Raw genomic sequence first — 25,082 nt, 5'->3', positions numbered from 1 at the left:
TACACATGGTATGACATGAGACATTATCACGTTGCATATATAATACTTTGCACACCAGTCTTGACAGAATAATTTATTGCAGCTTGTGATAAGTTTTTTTTTTTTCTCTTAGACTGTTTTTGTAAAATTGACAACCACAAGCATTTCACCCGACTCTGATCGTAGAGGTTTTTTGCTGACACAAGCGATGACGCTACGTATTGATCACAGACATGAAGAGGTCATTACAGTATTTTCATATGGGAAGATGAAGAAACACAGGTTGTGAAGTAACTACAGAGCTAGCAGGAAAACATTGGAAAGCACCGCTTTGGAATATGGCTGCAAAATGCATTGTTGGTTTTTTCATTATGTTACTCCTGCCCTGTTTTTATTATTTTATACAGATACCAATAACCATACAGATAACTTTATTGATCCTGAGGCAAACAATAAAGCAGTAAACCTTAAACACTCTGTATAGAAAAACTATGTACAAGTACACAGTGGGGACCAACAGTCTGAGGATGTTACCAAGTCCTGGTTGTTTTCATTATTTATCAAGAAACAATGCGACTATGATACTCCAGTTACACTTCTTATTCAAGAGTACAAGGGCAGCCTATTAGGATGGCATTGACTCCCACCACAGTCACCGGGCCTGAACCCAGTCGAGCATCAAGGCGGACACACAAAATAATACTAAATTTACACGGACATACTAAATTTAAGACCTTTAATAAAAATACATATGCACTTTTTTACTCGTATTATTAAAAATAATGTATTCTTGAATAAGAAGTCTAAACAGAGTATTGTGATTGTATTAACTCTTGATACAGAGCCATCCCTGGACTTTTTAAAAATGAATTCCATTTGCTCAGTTATTTAATTAATTTAACTTTATTAACATACTTGTACATACATTTCCCTCTCCCTCACACGGTCCCGCTCCTAAATACATTTCTTACACTTCTGGAGACAGTAGCGAACAAAAGTCTGAAGGCACTGCCCAGAAATGATTGTTTTCATTACTTATTATAAGACAGAGCTGTCCCTCTCACTAGGCAGATCATACCCTCAATTAAATAACCGAGCTTAATAAAATTAAATATCTGAATGAATAGAGTATAAGGCACAAATGAAAGGCCTGAATGCAGCATGAGGTTTATCACATTAAGGACATCGCTCTGTTGTGATACTACGGGCCACAACCAAATAAAAAACGTGACAGATTGGCCGCTCCATCGCAGCGAATGGGAGACCGTATGCCGCCGTGATCAATCGGCCAATCGCCTGGCCCGGATTCCCATCAGTCTCGGGCGGAGAGAGGAAATGACACCGGTTGCTAACGCTGTAGCCAACTCAAAGACCAAATTATTACTGGATTATGCGAGGACATTAATCTGAAGACCTGGGCACTCAAAATTAACTCCACACTGATGCGCATCAATCTGGCGGTTATATGTGCGATTGCCATGCGTGTCACGCCCAAATGGAATGCTAATTACCATTTGTAGCAGACGCGCTGCATGAACAGGAGAGAGCTGCTAGCCTTTTAGGCAAAGCTGGCACACACCACATATGGCATCACAGATCAGGCGTGTGGACATATTAAGGTGAAATGAGTTAGAAAATCACATCGTCGGTGAAGAGCATTCTAATCACATTTCGGTGATATTACGCCATTTAAGGAGTGATATCACCGATATGTGATCAGAATGTTCTTAGCTGAACATTCTAATGATGATGTAACAATCACTAATGGTAAATGAAAGCAAAGGAGTTCTAGAACACTGACTGAAAAAAACACTCCAAAATACTTTGAAGACTTCGAAGTCAAGTTCCCCATCAGAGAGGAACACATTTCCTTTTCTTTTTCCTTTTTCGTTCCACACTGTGCCCAAACTATTACATTATGGAAATATTACCCAGGGGGAAATATTAAACAAGAATGTGCCAGGTCGGCATCGGATCCCTGTCTGAGCTGGGTGCTGGGTGCTCAGCGATGACCTGTCTTCCACATGCACCATTAGACAGCTATGCAAGGTCACATGATTACACACTTCTAGCTTGTACTGGACAATAGTGCTGCTCAATTAAACACCGGACTCTTCTCACCGGGATTTTGGAATAATTGGAACTCGCGGAAGACGCTGAGCATTCTGGAATAATGCTGCCCTCAGCTCAGCATTACGGAATAATACAAAGATTAATATGCCTGACATTGAGCATTATAGAATACTGCAACCAAAACCAAGCGCGCCGCATAAGAACATAAGTACCGTATTAATCAAGGTGAATCAGTGAAGTTGGTTTCCATTGTTGAAAAAGTATCCAACAAAAAAAAGAAGAAATGTTTAATCTCAGCTGCTCCTGACAAAACAGGCCATTTGTGCTTTAAATTAATTCAGATACGGACTCTCTGACATTCAATCTTGGCTTTGGTCCACGCGGCAAATTTCATTTGTGGCGCACAAGTATATTTGATTGAAAACTTTTCTTTATTCTTGCCTCATCTAAAGGTCTTTTACAATTATCCACACCAAGGTAAGAGGGACTGACACGCAGAATAAAACAGGGTATCAAACTTCTTAGGCACTGAAGGTGCCAGTGTGCAGTGATATGGTCAGATAGCAGCAGGGCTGTGTGGAGCGCTTAGAAATGAACCTGTCATGCAGGTGTAAAAAAAAAAAAAAAAAGATAGTCACATTCACAAGCTGGGTGGGTGGGGGGGATGGATATTGCAGAGAGGTGGGGGTGGAGGGTGGGGGAGGTGGGGAATTAAGAATGGTTCATTAAACCAAAATGTATGATGATGATGGTGATGATTCATGTTTGGGGGGTTCCCTCTATTCATCAATGGCCGCACACCCCCGGGTACTTGAAAGTATAGAAAATTAAAATGGGCCATAGATGACTAGCTTGCTGCTGATGAAAAACACTTCCTGGTTATATTTACTAGAATGTTTCTTTGAGATCATCACAGCTGCTTGGCAAGAAAGTCCACGCAGAGACAAGGCCCTGGTGCTGGCCTTGCGCTGACTGAGTCTCTGTGATCCACGAGTGTACTCCAAATAGATTCACTTAAATACACAAATATAGGCCTCTTCTCCTTTCTTTGTCAAGCCTCTTTTTCTGTGTCTCAGTCAGATGCACAGACACACAGTCTTCTCATTGGCTGTGTGAACAAGAGACCTGGCCACACTCCTGGATACAATTAAACTGCCCTTTTATCTGATTGGTTAAAAAGGTGTCTGGCCAGATGTAGAGGGGGGGGGGGGGCAGAGTGAATATATTAGATTACCTGAATTCAGGAGAGAGCCCTTAACCAAAACGACCTACAATGTAAATGTGTGGGGACAGGCTCCATAGGGGGCAATGAGGAGAAGTACCTACAGCCTGGCCCACCTCCAGAACTGCCAGGCAAGCGGCCATGTTGGATTATCCCCCGCTCCCATTACTGCAGTTGGCGGGTTTTGGCAGCGGAAATCAAGGCACACACACACACACACACACATACACACACCACCTTTCAGTTATGTGACCCTTTTGCTAGCTCTGGGTAACCGGTTGTTTTCAAACCTGTCATCAGCACACGGACGAGTTCATCACAGGAGCGAACGGCCTTCAAATTGCAACGCTGGCGGCACAAGCCTTGGCTTAAATGGCACAACTGTCAAGCCCCTGGAAAAACAGAGGAGAATAAATGAGTTTTTATGCCGTACGTACATACCCAAAACTATAAACCACCTGATCGGGCTGTCAGGACTGCTTAAGCATCGACGTTTCTGGCCCTAAAAAATCCTGCTGGCGCAAGCAAAGCACTTAAATGAATTATGGGCCAAATGTACCGTGACAAAACACCGCCACTCCAGTACCGCCTCAGACGACCATCGCCAGGACTGTCGCAGAGATCCAAGCAGGGGCACGATGGGGGGAGCGCGTCCTCGATTTTAAGGATGGCGGGAAATTATCAATCGCCGTCCGTGTGGGCCGCTTTTGTCACTGCACGGTTGCGGTAAACATCGCAATTTTTCATAGCGCGTTTTTTTTTTTTTTCCCGAAACGGCGACAGCAGCAATGCAAATAAGAGCCAATCGGAAAGGATATAACCGCGGGCACGTTCAGACCGCTAGACTTGCCCGCCGTTGCCGCCCGAAAAATGCCCACGCTGGGCTCTTTTATTTAGATTGATTGTTGCGAATGTCCCATCTGTCGTGGCCATATTGGACTATTTCCCCACGTTTCCGTTGTACTCGACCCTCTTTTCTCAGCAATTAGCCCATCCCCACCCCGTGAAGCTGAGCCCTGCGCTAACGGGAAAGCGCTACGCTCGCAACGACGAGCAAGCGAGCGTCCTTCAACAAAAAAATAAAAATAAATTAATTAATAAAAAAGTGCTTTACTAATTTCACAAGTTTTAGTCATTTAGCTCAGCATTTTCATCAGCTTACAACATCACCATGGGGAAAATAACCAACTGTTGCTACGTCAAAAATAAACACATATATAACTAAAAGTAAACATTATTGAAAAACAAAATTCTTTTTCTGCTATGTAAAAAGGAGGCAAGCAACCTACATTCGGCAAAAAAGATGAATCTCTCCTTGTGTTTCAGTTGCAGTTCACGATGCAGCTCACCAATCTGAACCAATATGAAGGCAGTTGGTTTTTGTAAGCAGATTTTCCGATTAACAATGCCACTCACAAAACTTTCCTAGGACATCCAGTGCAACGTGTTCCTGCCAACTAAAGATACTTAATTGTTTACTTTAGTAATACTGCTACTGCTGAAATGTTTTCACCCTAAATGATTCTTTGTACAGCAAACTCATCATAATTAATTCATTACATATCTCAGTAATTATTCACCGTTTCTCTTCACATTGCAGAGGTGTCATATAGCAACTATTTTTGAGGATGTCAAGAAGTTTCTGTTTAATGAGAAAACATGAAAATTGCAGTGAGTCTATATAAGTACTATATTTTCCACAATTCCTCCATTGCTTTTTGCATTACCATCATAAAATGGGATTTAATACTTTTTTAAACAGAACAAAAAGTGACATTACCACTTGACAAATTGGAAAAAAAAAAACAGAACAAGAATGTGTCATTGACACCTTATCATGAATGGCACTTATTAGAATGGAGTAAAATATGTTTTAAAAGCGATAACCATCTCATTGTGAATCAGCATGCAGTTGACAAAATTATTCGCCGTTAAATAACTGATTCATATGATTCATGCTAAGGGAGGATTGTACGAATGTGAGAATGTCTTATAAATTGCATATTAATTCATATTTTTTAAGCCAGGTCCTCTATAGGCTTCAAAATATGTAATTTAGCAGAATTACTTACACAGCGTCTACCTCTTTACATACAATCGATTTACACAGCTGGGTATATACTAAAGTACCTCGCTCAAGAGCACAGCAGTACTGCAGCTGTCATGCATATGTAACTGACTGTCGCAGTTCAGTAAAGTACCATTAAAGCACACAAGAAATAGAAAACGATAACCTACACATATCAGACCTGGGATAGTTACGTCTTTGTTTTGGATTCAAATACTTTTCTACGCTTCACTGATCTTGTATATAGTATTGGAATCCAAAACAAATACATATTTGATCCATTTTGAACCCTGACAAAGTGGATAACTTTTGGGGGTTTCCGTGGTATGAAACTAATGGGGCGTGTATTTTCTTAGACCTTCCCTTATTGCCACTGGAAACATCAAGCAGTGATTTAAGATTGCACACACCCTCAGATAGAACCTTACATAGAGATCGTATACCTTTTTACAATGTCCCTCACGTGAATAATTCTCTCGCACCGCGTTCTTGAGCTGCCACTGTCAAACCGTCTCACGTAACACTGGTCTCTGTCCCGTGTTTCATTGGAGAAGAAAAAAAATCTAAATAAAAATAGCTCAACAGCCTCTTTGTTTTATAAAAATGTGTCATACTTAAAAACTTTTTATTTTATTTTATTTTTTCCCAGCAAGTCACAGCTCACCAGGGTGAGCTCAATGCAAGACCTTTTTCTCTCTCTCTCAGAAACCACAGGAAATTCGCCCACAGTGAGCGCTTTGAATATCCGAATATTGACCAAATATACATGTCTCAGAGGAAACGCTTGACTTGTGAACAACAATCTATATACAGTGAGAAGTTTGGGACAAAGACACAATTTCAGGTTTGTAATCGAACAATTTGCCTGTGGATCAAGTTCAGATTCTCGGCTTTTATCAAACGGCATTTATGCATTTTGGTTTCACCATGTATAAATAACAGCACTATTTACAATTCTAACCCCACCCCCATTTCTGGGCATCATAATGTTTGGGACAAATGGCTTCACAGGTGTTTCTAGTCAGGTGTGTCCATACTTCCTTAGTGGAGGTATGAGAGCGTTTTCAGTATCTAGTCTTGATTCCAGGCTTTTGATTGCCTTTGGAATCTGTTATTGGCACAGAGTTGTGCCAAAAAAAAGTCAAGGAAGCCAAATTATTATTATTATTTTTTTTTTTTTAAACAGTCAGAGACATAGGCCAAACCTTAGGCTTACCAAAATCAATGGTTTGGAACATCATTAAGAAGAAAGAGAGCACTGATGAGCCCAGTAATTGTAAATTTCCAGGTAGGCCATAGAATACCTGTACAGCTGAGGACAATAATGAAGAAAAACACACAGTGACCTGTCAGACAAATCATGAAAACTAATCAGGAGGCAGGCGTGGATGTCTCAGTGACTACTGTCCACAGAAGACTTCACAAACAGAACTACTTGCAGGCTACACTGCAAGATGCAACCTACTAGTTTGCCACAAAAACAGGATGGCCAGGTTGCAGTTTGCTAAGAATTACCTCTACCTGCTGAGCTCTGGAAAAAAGTCTTGTGGACAGAGGAGGCCAAAATTCACGTGTATCAGAGTGATGGCAAAAACAAAGTGTGGAGGAACACGTGAATTGTTTGGTTACAAATTTCAAATTGTGGCATATAGAGCCAGATCAAGAAAAAAAGATATGTCCCAAACATTATGGCACTCACTGTATATCTATATGTATTCTGTTGGGCACTAGTTTATCCTTCGTCCAGTTAGAATCGTTAATCAAAGCTATCTGGTTATTTTGTACAGAGGACTAAATCACATTATCTGCTGCTGTCATTAAACATCGGAGTAAATATATTTATAGCTCAAATCAATACAATTTACACTGATGATATCCAGCTGCTTTCACAGCAAAGAATAGCTTCTCCTCTTCATCTTGTTATGCTGTTAGTTCACAATGCTTTAGAAATTAGTTTTGTAGTTCACTGGTACCAATAAGGCCCAGAGAAAAGATTTTGTGCAAATTTATCGATCAATATCTTTTCATTGTACGGCTGACAGCTGACAAGGTGTAGCCTATATGGTGGGGGGACGGGGGTGGGGTGGGGTGGGGTGGGGGGGGGGGCAGAGGGTAAGGTTGGTTGGGTATGGTTGGGGGGTACTGTGTAGTGCAAAAACACTGTTGTTAGACAAAGGGAACCACCCAAGTTTACTGCTAGCTTGACGACACATCGTTCCTCCACCTTCTAGAAAGGCCACAGAAATAATTACACACAAATAAACTGCTCCTGGACACATGAAGACATTCAAATTGACGCGTCCGTAATTTCTGAAGTTCATTAAAGAGACGTAAACAAATAAGATGTTTGGTGACTTCCAGGTATTGAAGCTCCACACGGCCACTCGACGGCTCGTTGTGAGGAAACTGGAGTCTGTCAGCGTGGTGTAGTACAGTAAGTAGGTCACGTCAGAGAGCTCTATCGACAAGCTTACGATGCCATTTTGTCAGAAGGAAACCAGACATTGGTTTCCTTGGAGGATTTGTGGGCGGCACACAATACGGTAGATTTAAATGTTAGATCCCCTTCGAGAAAAAAAAAAAAAAAAAAGCAAGGCTTTTGAATCACGACTGTCATTCTATAGCTTTCACTGGTCTACACAAATCGAGATTATATAAGCAGCATAAGACTCCGATCTTTCAAAACATTTTGATTTTTTATACAAAAACTGCAGGATGAGCTGTGATTATGTCTCTATTTTTTTAAATCCATTTTAAACGATTACCATTTGGTTTCATGCTTGTTTAGCCTCGGATTTTCAGTTCACATTCACATTTATTTGGCAGACACGTATCCAAAGCGATGTACAATAAGTGCGTACCGAAGATCATTGGACAACTACAAAACACAGGTCTGATAAGGAACAATACTCATCATGCAACAGTTATCCATAGCCATAAACATCAAGTCCAGTTCACACAGTAAGCATAGGCTAGGTCACAAAGATTAACCAAAGGCAGCAGAACCTAGCACTAAGTTGCAAATGTCCATTGAGGGAAAGAGCTATTAACATAATATATACACGGCTCATGGTAAATATCATGGTGTCATGGGCTGGGTTCAAATCCCAGCCAAAGCCTCTCTGTGTGTTTGCAAGTTGCATGTTCAATTAGTAACTGGAGATTCTAAACTGCCCATAGGTATGAGTGTGTGAGTGAATGGTGCGTGTGCCCTGCGATGGATCTGCCAACCTGTCCAGGGTGTATTCTTGCCTCCCACCCACTGCATGCTGGGATTGGCTCCACCCCCCTCCAGGAATAAGCCTGTTAGCTAATGGATGGTTCCTTGGGGAGGGCCCATGAGGGAATCTGGCCACAGTACTTCCTGTGTGTGTTCCTCTCTGACATCACTTACGCTGTGTTTGAGTCCTCAATTAGCTAGGGGCCATATTAAGGCATTTGATATTTAAATACCTTCATTAAAAAAGCAGGAAGTAATTCCCAGAAGTTCCCTCATCCCCCTTGCCATTTGCAGAGCATAATGAAAGGATACATATCTTATTCAGCTCTGGTTAGGGAGAGGACAGTTTTCTCACCTCTCAGTGAACTGCAAATATGGAGTCTCTCTGTGATTAGGGGTGGCTACACTCAAACAGCGAGCCTCGTTAGTGCCATTATAGACCCTATGTACCCGTTACACTGATTAATGAGGTCCGACAAGGCATTGGCCCTGATACTCTGAAGCCACACCCCTCTCCAGCCATTGGCCTGCTCGGCCAGTGGGTCCGCAGTCACCCCTGCCTCTGCCATCACTGTCCCTATTTGACCGGCAAGTAAGACTTAGTCTGGGAACAAGAATCTTTCACTGGTACTGTTATTGGTAAGGGCTAGTATGAAGGCATCACCATACTCTCTACCTCTCTATGGATTTCAATACTTACAATACTACAATGTTAAAATAAATTTATTGTTAAACATTTACATTCTGAAATCAGCCTCGTCACCCAAACTAGCCTGCCATGCTCCGGATCTTCTTCTATAATTAGTTCACTTCCCAACACTCTTGAGGGATGACCAAAGTTATAGTTTTAATTTAGCTTTCGAGCCGACCATATAGGCTCTGGCCCAACAGGGTAAAATGAATTAATTCAACTCTTGACACCATTAACATTAATTTCCATCATGTTGTCCTGACAGCGATGCCTGCCATTTCCAAAACTTCCACCATTGTTCCTTTGTTAAGGAGGATAATTAGATCTTTACAGCTGTAAATAAATGAAAGTAGGCTTTCATTGAATCTTTAGAAAGCGTTTTTCAGCGTTTAAGGGTCATTACACTGCTCTTTCAGCAGCTCAACGCAAGTTTAAACGTGTTGTGCTGTGCTTTGCCACAGAGGCTGTACTGGTTGAGGCCTTTTCAATTCAGCGCACAAATGGAAGAGCAGTCATCAGGATGAGTGGCTCTGATGTTAACATCAAGTTTTGCCGGATATCAATAGGAGAGTTTCCCCCTTTGTATTGAATGACATAATTACATTTATTTATTTTATTTTTTTTCGTTTTAAAGTAATAGCACTTCTTGTTTTTTTTCCCCAGTGGTGATGGTGTTTGGCCTTTAACAATGTTGTGAACAAAACCAAAAAAAAGAAGCAAAAAAGATAAATGGATAATAAAAAAACAACAATTGATTAAGTACTCGGCGATGAGAACACAGAATTAGATTTGAGTACAGGGAGGCTTTGTTTTAAGGTTTTTGGCACAAACAGACACAATGACAAGTAAAAAGTGATGGACAGGCACAACAGCGCATTTGGAATTTTCATTTCACAAGGTTCTAAAGCTCATGCGACAATCACTCCATGTTAAGTGGCTAATAACTGTTATGTTATGTTATGTTATGTTATGTTATGTTGTGTTGTTATGATATGTTATGATATGTTATGTTATGTTATGTTATGTTAGGTTATGTTATGTTATGTAACACTGAAGACAAAAAAGAAAGTAGATTTGGAAGTCATAAACAACAGAGAAAGTAAGTAATGTTATTTAAAGGACAAACTTTCTGTTCTTTATTCTGACCAGACCAGGTGGCCCAGGAGGAACATATTTTCAAGCTTTGTCCGCCTCTTCAAATTTTGGCTTGGACTGGTTCAGTATGAATCTGCAATTTGTCATATAGTTGTAGAAACCAATGCAGCATAAAGAAAATTAATCTATTTGACAGGAGAATTAATTAGCAATTTTAGAAAAGAACTAATTTGTGCTTTGAGAATCAAACAGACATGGGGAACAGGGCTAAGAAAACATTTGACCAACTGCCAAATCAAACTTTCACCTCTTTCAAAGTCACTCACCAAGCAATGTTATTATTTTTATGAATCTATGTTCCAAAAGGATAAACTGAAAAGGTTAATTATTTCTGCCATTCTTTCACACAAAGCATCAACCCACAGCAGCAAAGGAGGATCATATACAGCATATATTTTTAAATAAATATTGAAACACTTCACATTGTTCACCCCACAACCTCAAGTGTCTATCTGGTCACTCTAAGAAAATGTTGGCTTGAATGAACAATTCTTATGCACTTTTCATTTAATGAATAATTAAGGACAGGGTACAAAAATGTCTAGATGGACTGTACAGGTTTCACATTATGAATTTTGAAGGACACATTTTAGAATATAGATTATGAATAGTACTGACAAAGAGCAAAAGCATTGCATGCAAATAACCTTTCAAAGTGGCACAACAGGGCCCAGTTTCATACTGCATTTAGCTTCATGGAAACTGAAACATCAAGGACACGGGATGACTAAACCTTTAATAATAATTAATAGCTGGATTTTGTCGGTCCTTCCATCGATATTTTAGATGTCAAATAAAGCCTGCCAATAAAGTGGGCACTCAGCTTGAATTTAATTTAAGTGTCCCTGCCAAAAAGCAGCCACCCTTGGGCTACGGGTACAGCCATACCAACAAAGGGGTTTGCTGCCACGCTTAGTAATACCAACTGTACTATCCTGCTATATTAAACCAACCAACACATTTCGTCCTGCAGAACTTCAAACCTAACCTTATCATAGATCACGGCATCACACTTGAAGCAATGGCTCCGGCTTATTGCCTGTTCCAATCAGGAGCTTGTCTAGCAGACAGACAGAACCCGAACGCAAAAGTTTTTTTTAAATACCTTAATTAACTCACTTTTCTTGGAGGATGAGTCTACCTTTAGCACCTTGGGGCTCATCGGTCCTCCTCAGCCTGTCCCTGTTCAGTTTGTTAAAGGAGTGGGAGCAGTCGCAAACTACAGTCTCTACAGACACAGGGCCAACGCAATATGTTTGTTTACCTACGATTGTGACCTAAAGAAAGAGCCAATGATTCTCCCTACGATGGATTTAAAGACTCCCCTTACCACCCCCCCCCCCCCCATGAAGCATGTGCACAAGCTTCCCAAAGGGGCACACTTACCAACTTCTGGAAGTATACCAGCTCATTATAGGAGTGGAAGCATACCAGTATGAACCTGACATCAAGTAGAATGTCTCCTTCCGGAATAATAACCATTCTGAAGCTCACACTCTGCATCGTCCACATAATTTAATCCTCTACATACAGTAGCTACAACTTCCCCCCAGGCGGTTGTTGGTACCGGCAGGACAGAGATACCAGGTTTGCATGCAAACTGCCCAACATATTTTAAAGCCGCAGCTATTAAGTCACATATAAGGAGGAATAGTCTGGACAGCTGATGGCTAAATGAATTCTAACTTACCTTGTATTCTCAAATGTTTTACAATGTTTAAATATTTAATATTGGTGACAGGCAAAAACAGCTACTTGGAGAAAGAAAGCTTTTTTTTTTTTTACTTTTTTTTGAGGTGTCTTCCAGATACAAATTTGAAGATTGGTTGAATTACCTACATTGGTGAGTACATATCCTCAATGACTCCAAATGCTTGTGGAGTACCCCAGGAGTCATTATTAGGACCCATCCTATTCTAAGCACTACCCCTAGGCCATAATAATCAGAAACACAATATTGTGTTCCACCTCTACATATACAATACACAATTGTATATCTCTCAAACCTGCATACCCAAGTAAAATAGCCACCGATCTGAATGCAATTATCATCAGTCTTGTCAGAACTTACAACAACTTAACTGTGGTTAAACCAGTTCGCATTCTAAACATGAGCTGCTGCACTCGATAATCTATCGATTATCGCACTGCATTAGATAATCTAGTTCCAAATACCAAAGGACAGGCCACTTATTTATCCTCAGCCAAATTAGCATCCAAAGTTTTCTTTGTATGCATCTCACTATAAATAAATGTGGAAAATAAATTATCAATACTGTATGTATCAGCAAATGTGGGAACACAATTACATGAATCATATTGCTTGGAATGACCTCAGCACCTAAGTAAAACACATTTTGGATTTTCATTTTTATTCTAGGCCGTGACGGACAAAAAGGAGAGAGGGCCAATATGTATTGTAGTGTTACCTCTCTGCTATTTAGGAAACCTTCAGCCTTTTTCCCCCTGAGATGTTTGGTTCCAGAGATTGTGCTGTGCTCTGCACTACACCCCTATTTCTTCCTGTGACAGCTCATATTGTTTAAACTGGGGGGGAAATCTGTGCCATGCAACGTTTTCACAGAAAATAACCGACTTCTTACGGGCAATGCTGCAGTTTAACGGGTAAGGGAACACCATAAGAAAATATGAAGTCTCTTAAACTACACAGTTTTCCGAAAATCATGCCAATCGTACCCATCAGGAAATCATACCAAAAAAAAAAGGCGCAAAAACACAAACAGTAAACCAACAGTCTGCCATCCAGTCAATCAGTGGAGTTATGATTCTTGATCGATCAGAGGGGAAAAGAGTAGAGCGGCCATCTTCTCCAACTCCTCCCTGCAGAATAGAACATTTACTTCTCATTTCCTCATCTCTGACCGCTGTAACCTGGAATGCATTATTTAGCGCTCTCATTTTTTATCTCCTCCTGTCTGTTCGCGGTCTACATTGTGTCGCGTCCCGTGTTAATGGGATTCTGAGGCATTAGCACAGCAGATTCCCTGCTACCCAAAGGCAACACACACACACACACACACACACACACACACACACACACACACACACAGCGAGTGCGCACACACACACACAGTGAGTGCGCACACACACACACACACACACACAATCACACAATCACAACACACACACACACACAGCGAGTGCGCACACACACACACAGTGAGTGCGCACACACACACACACACAGCAAGTGCACACACACACACACACAGTGAGTGCGCACACACACACACACACACACACACACACACACAAACACACACACACACACACACACTCACACAGCGAGTGCGCACACACACACATACACACACACCCACACACACACACACACACACACACACACACAGCAAGTGCGCACACACACACACACACACACACAGCACGTGCACACACACACACATTGTGCACACATTTGCATGCACACACACACAAACATGCGCGCACACACACAAACATATTCACACACACACACACGCACACAGACACAACCCACATAGACAAACACAGACACAGACACACACATCCCACACACATATGCACATATACACATATACACCACGTACGTGCGCACACACGTGTGCATATGCGCCTAACTTTTACCTAAAAGTGAGGAGGGTGGCAGATAATTTTTTGTAGAAAAGAAAGTGTGTGGGTTAGCTAACGCTGGAGAGAGAGAGAGAGAGAGAGAGAGAAAGAGAGAGAGCGAGTGAGAGAGAGCTGAGAGAGAACAGAGCCATGCCGATCCGCCTCATTGTGAACATTTTAAACAGTATACACAGAATGCCTCTTTCCTCCCTCACATTCAGAAGCTCAGAGCTCAGAGCTGTGTTGTGTTCCTGGTTTCGGGTTCATAGATAAAGTGACAAAACATCAATGTGCGCCCACGGACAGAGGCAATTCTGTAATCTTTCCGGAATGATCCAGGGCTACTGCAGGCCATTTTTTTGGGGGGGTCACAGCATTCATAAAAAACCTTGGAGCAGATGCCCTGTTTCTCAGTTTTTGTCAGTATTTTCAAAATCACATTGTTTGTTAGTTGACGTGTCCAACCAAGCAACGTCTCCACACAGGGGTATAACTTTGCTTATAAACCACTGCTAGTGCTTTTTTAACCTGCTGCTAAACTCCTGCATTGTTCCAGCAAGGGGGGGGGGGGAACTCAACTTATATTGAATTTTATGGAAGGTAAGGCTATAGCTATAGAGAATACCATCGCCAGCACAGACAAAAACAGCCATTTAATGCGATCACAGCACGGCGCCAATCGTCATGTTTGCTCTCAGTACCATTCCGAGGGTCATAAAAACGTACGTCCTGTTTTTTTGTTTTTTTTGTTGTTTTCTCCTCCTCCAAAGGGTTTCTCGCACGGAAGGTGCTTTCCGGCACGACCTGTGATTGTGATTCAGGGGGAGAGGCTGAATAAAAAAGCAGAGAAAGGCTCTCTCTCTCTCTCTCTCTCTCTCTATCTCGGGCCGAGCCGACGTCACCACTGCTGCCAGTGTTTGTTTGGGGTTCAGGCCGGCACTTTGAAGCCATTAAAGTGGTTTTTTTTATGGAATGTCACACGGCCTGTCGGGGGGGGGGGGGGGGGGGGGGTGTTCCAAAGCTAAGGCAGCTTTGTCCCCCTTTCCTGACTTTATTTAGACGCCATTCCCGTCTTCCTTCCACACCCCCCCCACCCCCGCACTACAGCGAAACGTAAACAGCAACAGCAAAAATATAAAATGTATTATTCAAATAACCGTCTCTCTGCGAGCGCTTCTATAAAGCCTTTCCACTGCGGCTGTTCAGTCCAGTTTTACGTCTCTAGGAACAGATAGGCTCCGCAGCAGAGGTTGAGTGTAAATGGAGCCAAACCCAGTAAAAACCCATCCCCAGCAGATCAGCAGTGATCGTAATGGAACTGCGGCATACTGTACTAGCTTAGGGTGATAATGTCGTTCGATGGTTCAGCAGTTGGGACTCATGAAGAAGAATTTTCCAGTTCAGGTGGGCACTGATCTGATTATCTGCAGCACTTCCTGTTGACCCAGAATGCATTTCATGTGCATCGCCATCACAGGAGGAGCTCAAGCCTCCTTTTTAGTCCCTGCTTACCCACCGATAGGTAAAACGGACAGTGAGCGACGGTAAGCGATTACAGATTACGCGGCGGGCACGGCGGGCACGGCGGGAAGCGCTCACCCTCCTCGCGGGACTTCTGGATGAAGGCGTCCACGCCGCTCTCCCCGTAGTTGCCCTCGGACGCCACCGTGGAGACGTAGTTCCAGCCCAGCGCCTTGACGATGTCCAGCATGGCCTGCGCCTGGTAGGTGTCCGGCGGCACCACGCGCGAGAAGAAGTCGTAGCGGCTGTTATCGCTCAGCTCCGGCGCCGTGGAGGCGTAGCTCACCTGCGGGATCTGGGGGGGGGCGGGGGGGGGGGCAGCGGGCGGAGACGGAGGGAAAACAGGCCAGGTCAGGGTGTTAGGTCTGGCTCTGTGTCATGTGCCACAAATGCCACTGTACAGTATGAGCAGGTAGGGAAATGTATATATCAGGACAGTATTATAATGTATCAGTATATGAATGAATGAATGAATGAATGCATGAATGAATCATTGCATTTATACAGCAATTTTCTGAACACTCAAAGTGCTTTACAGTGATGTGTGGGAACTCACCTCACCTCACTATAGTACTGATATACTATTACACTGCACCAATATATGTATAATAGTATATCAGTATAGTACTAAATATCCAGAATCCATAAATAAACATTAATTACACAATAGTTCTTAATACATACAGTATATAACACAACTATTAATATGACCATGTTATTACATTATAAATCATCTGCACGTTTCTGTCATGGTCAAGAATGAGGTTAAACTTTATACAACACAGCACAGCACTAGAGGTAGTCTCAGTCTGTTACAGTGTGTGTGTGTGTGTGTGTGTGTGTGTGTGAAAGAGTAGGTGAGAGAGAGAGAAAGAGAGAGGGGGGGCTTGTGCATCTCTGAGAAGCAGTTTCATGCCATATTCTGGATAATCAGGAAACACTATTTATGTATTGGAAAAAAATTAATCAAAACCGTATGGCCCAGAACTCACTGAATTGCTTCTGCAGCTCTGGAGGGAGACTGATCACAGTTAATAATTACTTTCACTTCCTTCCTGTATGTGCTATTTGAGATTTAATGCAGGCAACGGTCCACCAATGCGCAATCATGGTAACCATACCGAGATTTAAAATATGCAAAGAAAATCAGTCTTGTAATACTTTTAGAACACTTGTTTTATTTCTATTTTGAACTGAAGCGGAACAGGTTCCGAGGCAATCGGTGCAATGGATAGCATTTGCCACACCTTCACAAGCGTACACAAGCGTTAATAAATTATCTGATCTCGCCATGTCAGCTGAACTGGAATGGATCCTTGGCAGTTTATTCTAGTTATTATTAATTTTTTTTTTTTTTTAACAGGCCTCCATGTTTCTGCTGACTCATGAAAAATATTACACGTCGATTATAAGGGATTTGCATACAGCGCCGCTGCAAAGAGACAAGCACATTTCCATGATAAATACTGTACATATCCCATGTTTATATACACACACATTATTATAAATTTAATAATTGATTTATTCATTAAATATTTGATATATGAAGGCATTTGAGCCAACAAGTAATGCTAGAATTGTAGCATTGGGTGGCTGTGAATGTTTGGCCCCCTTAATTGCTGCTTGCAGCTATTATTATTATTATTATTATTATTATTATTATTTAACTATAAATTACCAATTTACCTAGAAGAGGACCTCATGGATGATGTTCAAAAGGAAACGGTAACTCTGAATATTCATCTAATATCTAATATTTCATATGTGAAATATGGCGGCGAGCGGAGGAATGAACCCTCTCAGCTGGGGTCACGTCTCTTTGATTTACGCTCTTCCACGGCGGCACAGCGTTCTCCTCTGCCACATCACCGTGCTGTGCAAGCTCACGAGAAGGAAAAATGACACACTCCGAAGCATATGTACACCAGACAGAGGGCCAAAAAAACAGGTGTGCTATCCACCGAAATCGCACTCCGTGCACGTGTTACTTTTCCGTTACTGTTGCGTCCTGCCGATCAGAATCGCGGGCAGCGTCTATGGTGAAACGCAGCTGCTCGGCTGAGGTATTAGAGAATCAGACTTTTTCTATAAAGCACTAAAATCTGAGTTGAGAATCACAGACTATTTCTACACCACTAAAATTCTCGGAGCTGCGAAGCTGACAATCACAGTCTATTTCCATTCCACTAAAATTCTCAGAACTGCACAGTTGAGAATCACAGTCTATTTCCATTCCACTAAAATTCTCAGAGATGCGGAGTTGAGAATCACAGTCTATTTCCATATTGCTGAAATTTCAGACCCGCGGCCCTGACCAGGAATAAGCTGGTATAGATAATGGATGGATGGATGGATGGATAAAAATCTCAGAGCGGCGCAGTAGAGAATCACAGCCCATTTCTATACCACTAAATGTCTCAAATCAAGACGATGATCAGTGAGATCAGCTGGTTAAACTGTCTGGAATGGAAGCCTGCAAGATGGCTGACCTGAACCGCTCGGACCAGCCATGTCAGGACTATCACGGTCCATTAAGTTCTGTGGGCAGATTGATGTATCAATCAGGGGAAACAAATCGGCTTCTTTAGGCACAGACTCATCTGATGTTGATCCAGGCTGTAGATTGGACCAGGGGCGTCCAATTTAATCCCAAAGGAGCCGGTATGGGTGCAGGTTTTTTTCAACTAATTAAGTAATCATGGTCTTCAATCAATCGAGTGTCTTCGTGCTGGGCTAATACAAAAACCTGCACCCACACCGGCCCTTTTCGGATAAGATTGGACACCCCTGCTCTAGCTACTGCATCATAACAGTAATCACAGGTAGGGGGTACCTGTATGGGAGGTATTGGGGGGGGGGGGTGATAATGTGCATCTCACATAATAATGTTCAAGTTCATCTCATCAATAATGTGATTATTCATATGCAAAACAGCAATACCTTAATAATATGGTATTAATATGTTGACTCATATAGCTATCATTTCTTAAGACTCATGAGAAAATGATATCCTAATGTTGCCGCTGCAGTAGCAACAAAGGTTTACAAAATAATCCTTGTCTGAAAGCAATCCCTCTTTAAAAGAAACATCTGTGTGCTATTCAAATGTCCTCCTATTGCAAAGGACCCTTATTCCACAGACAGATGAGTACACAATCAAATCAAAACCCAAATGCGATTTCTACAGATTCAAATGTAAAGAATAAAGATCTCATTTGCATTCCGTGGATCACAGTTCTCCTGAAATTCCCAGGACAAAAGCAAAAATAACAAAATAGAACTGAAATTTTAAAAAAATCACTTCTGGGGAAAAAAAATTCTATAAAACTGAAAACAGGAAAAGCTTCCTGTTCCAGGTCTGTTTCATGCAGCGACTCCAACGTCGTGTTTGATGTGAAAACCACAGGGTTCCCTACGAGTGACCCGTCTGATCTTTTGAAGGACACATATGCATACATTTGCATATTTGTAAAAAAAATAATAATAATAAATTGCTTTAATGTGCAGATGAAGTCAAGGGTGCTAAAATGATGGTACAGTCATTATCTACATCATGTGTGTGTTTTTTTTTTCTGGCCGCTACATCCTGGAAATGCATATGTTTGCATAAATATGCATGTATAATAAGACTCAGGAGTACCAGGTGATGCATGTGATTTTTAACCGCGGTTTTACCCGAAGCGCTGTTCCCCCTCTCCCCCCCTCCCCCCCCCCCCGCCCTTGGTCTTAGTTCATTATGCACAGGTCAGTGGAAGAGGACCAGCTCTGATTGTCAACAGCCACAACTGATGCACACCGTCCTTGAATATTCAACAGGTCACCATGACACCGACAGAACACCTGGAGCGTCGTGTTTAACCCCTCTGATCATCTGCCAAAATAACCCCGGCTTCATGCATCCACCCGTTTACACAGGTATGTAATACGTCGCAAAATGGCGGTTTTGGTCCTCTGTCACATTGTTGTACCTGGCAAGCACTGGCCACCTGATGTAAAATATCAGCAAAATGGCGGAATTGTATTGCCCAATCACGTCAAAGAAACACGGCAATTTGTTCAGTGCACTCCTGTTACATTGCACCATTTTTTGTGGTCAATTTTATTTTGAGCAGTTGAATGGTCATTTGCTCTGGAACTTATTTTACTAGTCAATATTAGTTTTCCTATTTATTTATCATTGCATGACGATAATTTACAGAGAATATTCCCCAAATATTAGAGATAATATATTGGAAATGTTGCATAAATCAAGAGTGATTGTATACCTTAATTCACTAAATCATCTAATTGCATGTATGTATTACTTTTTCCTTTGAGTGCATTTTATGAATTCTGTTAAACAGTGGAAATTGTGAATCTAGACCACACTATTCAGGCCACCCGCAGTCAGTAAGACAAATATTCATGAGAATAAACTTCATTTTCAGCTGAACTGTATGTGCCCTAAAACTGCCGAAAAGTGCTTTGATTGAACAGGGGACTGCGTGTTATTTAGTCACATTTACAAGGCAATTTAAGCTCTTCACTCCAGTAATCTTATGGCTTTTAAATCATTCATAAGTAAATGTTTGGTGGAGCTAACTGTGTTGTTACGAGTGGGCTATTCTCACAAATGGGCCCTATCCATCATGGCTGACTAATTAAAGATATTGGTATTTTTCTCATAAATTCTGGTAAATTGTTTCTGTGGATTCCTTGGTGGCCATGAGCTTAGATACAACCCCCACCATTACATTACAAGCATTTAGCAGTTGCTCTTATCCAGAGCAACTTACACAACTTAAAAAAAAAAAATAGCATTTACATTGCATCCATTTATACAGCTGGAAATATATTGAAGCAATGCAGGTTAAGGGTACAACGGCAGTGTCCTACCTGGGAATCGAACCTATGACCTTTCAGTTACAAGCCCAGTTCCTTACCCACTATGCTACACTGCCACCCTTTCTGAGGAGCGGAGTTATATATTAACAGCTAACACAACCCCCAGAGAAACAGTGAATAAAACTGCCATCTCTGTGTTAAACGAGCTCTGATCAGTGTACTTGGGTCAGTGACCAGCATTCAAAACCATGTAAAGCGCTAAAAGTTTTCCAATGGTTTTACAAACACATTCTTTAAGGATAAAACCGCTTTCATCCCCAATCCCTCCAGAGAAATGGGTCTCGTCACAACTTTAGAATTACAAAGAGATGTCAGCGGTTGTTAGGTGAAACAAGACGTCCTCTCTTTGCTTTGAAAAACAAGCCAGAACACGCATTCACATTCTACAGGCTTCACCCGGAGGTGTCCAGCGGGCACCCGCTTTGTACATCATACTCATACGGGTGCATAATGCATTTTGTGTGTGTGTGTGTGCGCGTGCGTGTGTGTGCGCCTGCTTGTACGTGCATGCGTGTGTGCATGGATGTGAGCGGTATGTGTGTGTGTGTGTGTGTTTGTGTGTGTGCATGGATGCAAGTGGTATGTCTGTGTGTGTGTGTGTTTGTTTGTTTGTTTGATTGTGCATGTGTTTACAGCCTTTCTGCAAATGCCAGTATTCTATTTACCTCAATCACACTCTGATATCATACAATATTCATCAGTAGCGCGTTATCACTAAACATAAAAATATGGCATTAGCGATTGCTTCAGAAACAGCAGGTTCACAGGGTCTGCTTAAGTCGTGACCCACACCTTCCTAGAGAGGGCAGAAGCACAAAGGCATTTTAAAGGGGTAGTTCAGGTGTTTGTTTTTTTTACATCTACCCCTATTTTCGAGTCACCCACGATGTTGTTGCTGAACGGGGAACGTTTTCACGACGGTCCAGCCGGACATGGGACTCCTGTCACACTGAGCCGTTATACCGGAAGTGAACAGGGGGCAACCTTCATGCAGCTCCTAAAATCACTTAAACATATTCCACAGGGAAACCTTCAGCGAACAGAACACCACGGCAGTCTATGATCACGCCTTCAAGCCGTCATTTCACCATTTTCAAGTCAAATTACCGCTAAATACTTTATTGTGCGGCCAAGTGTCAATCTGCTGCTGCTAGCTAACTCCGGTGCAATTACTTTTTAATTGTGCGCTGTCCCTGTAAAAATAAACGATAAAATAAATAAAATAAATAAATCTGCTGCACACAGCAGTACACTTCTAAAGAGAATTATGCCCAGAATTCTGAATTATGAGAATTATTACTGACATTAAAATGTTCTCTATCAATCGAAAACATAACGAGTGGACAATTGGGCTAGATGTGAAAAAATCCAAACTATCGCTTTAAGACTTTGGAAACCAATTTGCATATTTTATTTATTTTGTTTATTTATTTGTTGGTAGCTGAAACATTAATAATGTTTCACAGGGATTCTTTTGTCCTCAATGCTCGTGCTTAAAAGCGAAATAAGGGAATTTAAGAAGAAAAAATATCTGAGATAATCTGTTCAAAATGTGAGAGCAAGCACATAAATGTATTCAAATGAAACTTTGGAATATCAGTTTGCAAAAACATAATTCCCCTGAATTCCTTAAAACCAATCTAGAGAAAAGTATTGTAGTGAACACAGAGGGGGTCCAAATTAAAATGCCAAAGCTGCAGTCTTTAACCCCAGTGGTGTTTTTGCATTTTTAATTTAAGATTTAGATTGCTGATTATCATAATTTTCACGTGAGCTTTCCTTTTATGAGAGCGGCAAATTGTGATCCGAGTGTTTAATGGACAACTGAGGGTACAGTAATAAAGATGCATAAAACACACGCGCGCGGACACGCACGCACGCACGCACACACATACACACACGCACACATACCAGGCACACAAATACACACACACACATACACACACGCACACATACCAGGCACACAAATACACACACACGCAGACACGCACACACGCCGACATACACGCACACACACAAACACACACATGCACACGCACACTCTCACAAGCACAGACACACTCACACGCAGACATGCGCACACACATATGCATGCACACCGACACTCGCATACACACACACACATACACACATGTGCACACACAGACACATGCACACACACATACACAGACACACTCACTCACACACACACACACACATGCAGACACACATACACAAGCAGACACACACACGCACACGTGCACACACATGCACACACGCACACACACATATCCACAGGTATCTAAAGGGCAAGGTAATAGTTCTGTGAGGTAGCTAGATAATTTACTCTCCTCACAGAAGTGTCAAACTAAACTTTCCACTGTAACATAAGTTTGACACGGTCAGGCACCCATTGAAGGTACTGGTGGTAGCATTACCTATCCCACGCTTAATTTTTGTTTTCCACAACAAATTATTTGCCTCCCTTTTAGTTAAAGTTAGGCAAAATATGTGTGTGTGCCTATACATGTGTGTGTGCGTACGTGGGTGTGCGTTTGTGAGTGTGTGCGCGTATGTGTGGGTTAGCCATTAGTGTGAAAATGCGTACATGGCAGACATCCTCCCCTTTCCAGAACCTTAAACAGGATCTACTTTTAAGCTCTTGTGATTCTCGGCTGGTTTTCTTTAACAGGCCACAAGCGAGCACGTCATTTGGGACGAGCGTCTTCTTCCGAAAACAAATGACCCACTTCCACATCCCCATTCTGTTCCACGGCTGCAGTCGCGAGCACCTGAAACCCTGGAGATTTTGGGGGAATTTCACGCCCCCCCATGTTCAGCTAATTGGAACAGCTAGCGGCCCTCAGAAGCAAACCGGCGCATTATAGCTGTGCCAGACAGCAAGCTGCAGCCGCTGCCGCTACGAGGAACGGACACCATAGAAGGTTATAAGCACCAACGAAACGCACCTCCGCCCCACAATGCACCTGATAAGGTGCAGACGGCGGGCTGCTATAATTAACAGCCTTCTTTCCTCCGACATTTCGCACATCGAAGACGTAACAAGTTAAAACGAGCAGTTAAAACTTGTAATAGTTTCCTTCATGGACAACGCTTGTTAAAATGCTATTGCCGGAAACAGTAACACATGTGTGGCACTACGCAAGTGCACTTACCCGAGGAACTTACACTGCTTAACTTGTTTGCATACAACCCTTGTGTAGGGCTGGATATGTACTGAAGCAGCTCAGGTTAAGCACCTTGCTCAAGGATCTATAATGGCAGCACCCCACTTGGGAATTGAACCTGCAACCTTTGTGCTACAATCCCACTTCCCTAACCATTAGACTGCAGCGCCATCTGCTCACAAAGCTCTTTGATGAGTAAAGTGTGGAGAGCGGGAGGCTTGTCTCAGTGGATGTTGGTTAGCTTTAATGAACACAAACCCCGGCTGAGAACCTCTTGGGTCAATTGCAGCGTGCTTGTCTGAAGCTTAGACCTCCGGTTTAAACACCTCAACCACAGAACTACATCACAAGTGGAACAGCCAATACCCATTACACAGATTTGGATAGCCGTTCTCTAGCGAAGCACACTGCAGTTGACCCTCTGTGTGTACTTATATAGCTGGAATTTTTTATTTATTTTTTATTGAAGTATTAATGTTTAGAGGAGCACTGAAGGGAAGAGTGCTTGCCTGAACTTGTGATGCTATCAGTTATTTTCCTGTCAGTGCATCTGTACACTGACTGTACTTCTGCCCATTCACAGCCATAATGTAATGTAAAAATACCAAAAACAACAACGACAATAATAATAATAATAATTATTATTATTATTATTATTATTATTATTATTATTATTATTATAATTTGACTGCAGTTGGGTTATTTTATGAATGCAGTGAGTGAGAACCTCATATTTAACCTCTTATCTGTAAAACAGGAGACACATCTTTTGTTAGTACTGTGCACGTGTGTCACATGACCCTGTCAATCATATCATTAAGACTTTGAACCCCCAACAGCATATCTGGGGGTGTATGGTACCAGTTCATAATTCAAAAGATTAAAAAAAAAAATTTTTTAGGTGCAGCTTGACTATTTGTGTATCTGACAAGACGGATCAATCAAAGGGAAAATGAGTATTAAAACCATGAAAAAAAACATTGATTCATTTGATGGGGACGGACCTGCCTTGGATAATCAGCGAGTCTCATGTACCTTTCAATGAAAGGCTCCTCACATCTTCACTATGAGCCAGTGATTGATAGCTGGTGGTGTGCTGGTAGTTCCAATGCAGAATCTACAGTACACTGGGTTTCGTGTCATTAAATTATGTTTGTTTCACGATAATTGCTTCAATTGGGAAAAAAGGACTGCTAGTGTATCTAGCGTATCCCAAATAATTGAGGACAGAAGCTCTTTGTGGTTTTTAATCCCCGTAATGGTGTACTCAAAACCGAGCTAGGCTGTGTTTTCGCTGAAGTGTTTACGAAGTGCAGCCGTTTTCATTCGTCTAAATTAATACTTTCATTTGTCCATTAACGTGTTTCTTCTCATAATGAAGAGCCTTGCATGGCATCATTTTTTTTTTAACCTGCTAGTGACCTTTTGAAATGTGCGAATGTTGTGGCCCATTTTTTTAAACCATACCTTATGCAATGAAGGCGGCTTGGTAG

The 25,082-nt window shown here is 41.8% G+C and overlaps 1 protein-coding gene across 3 annotated transcripts in view; it reads right to left on the bottom strand.

Annotated features, from left to right (window-relative positions):
• LOC135238537 (metabotropic glutamate receptor 4-like) overlaps nucleotides 1-25,082 on the bottom strand; it is a 228,682-nt gene that overhangs the window by 108,610 nt on the left and 94,990 nt on the right. For all 3 annotated transcript variants that reach the window (XM_064306537.1, XM_064306540.1, XM_064306538.1), the window contains exon 3: nucleotides 15,617-15,833. In XM_064306537.1, the coding sequence (XP_064162607.1) occupies nucleotides 15,617-15,833 (217 nt within the window). The remainder of the gene's footprint in view (nucleotides 1-15,616; nucleotides 15,834-25,082) is intronic.

The sequence above is a fragment of the Anguilla rostrata genome, chromosome 13 (assembly GCF_018555375.3).
Source record: "Anguilla rostrata isolate EN2019 chromosome 13, ASM1855537v3, whole genome shotgun sequence".
Classification (NCBI taxonomy): domain Eukaryota; kingdom Metazoa; phylum Chordata; class Actinopteri; order Anguilliformes; family Anguillidae; genus Anguilla; species Anguilla rostrata.
Note: the sequence above shows the minus strand (reverse complement) of the source record. Positions and strands in the feature narration are given on the sequence as shown.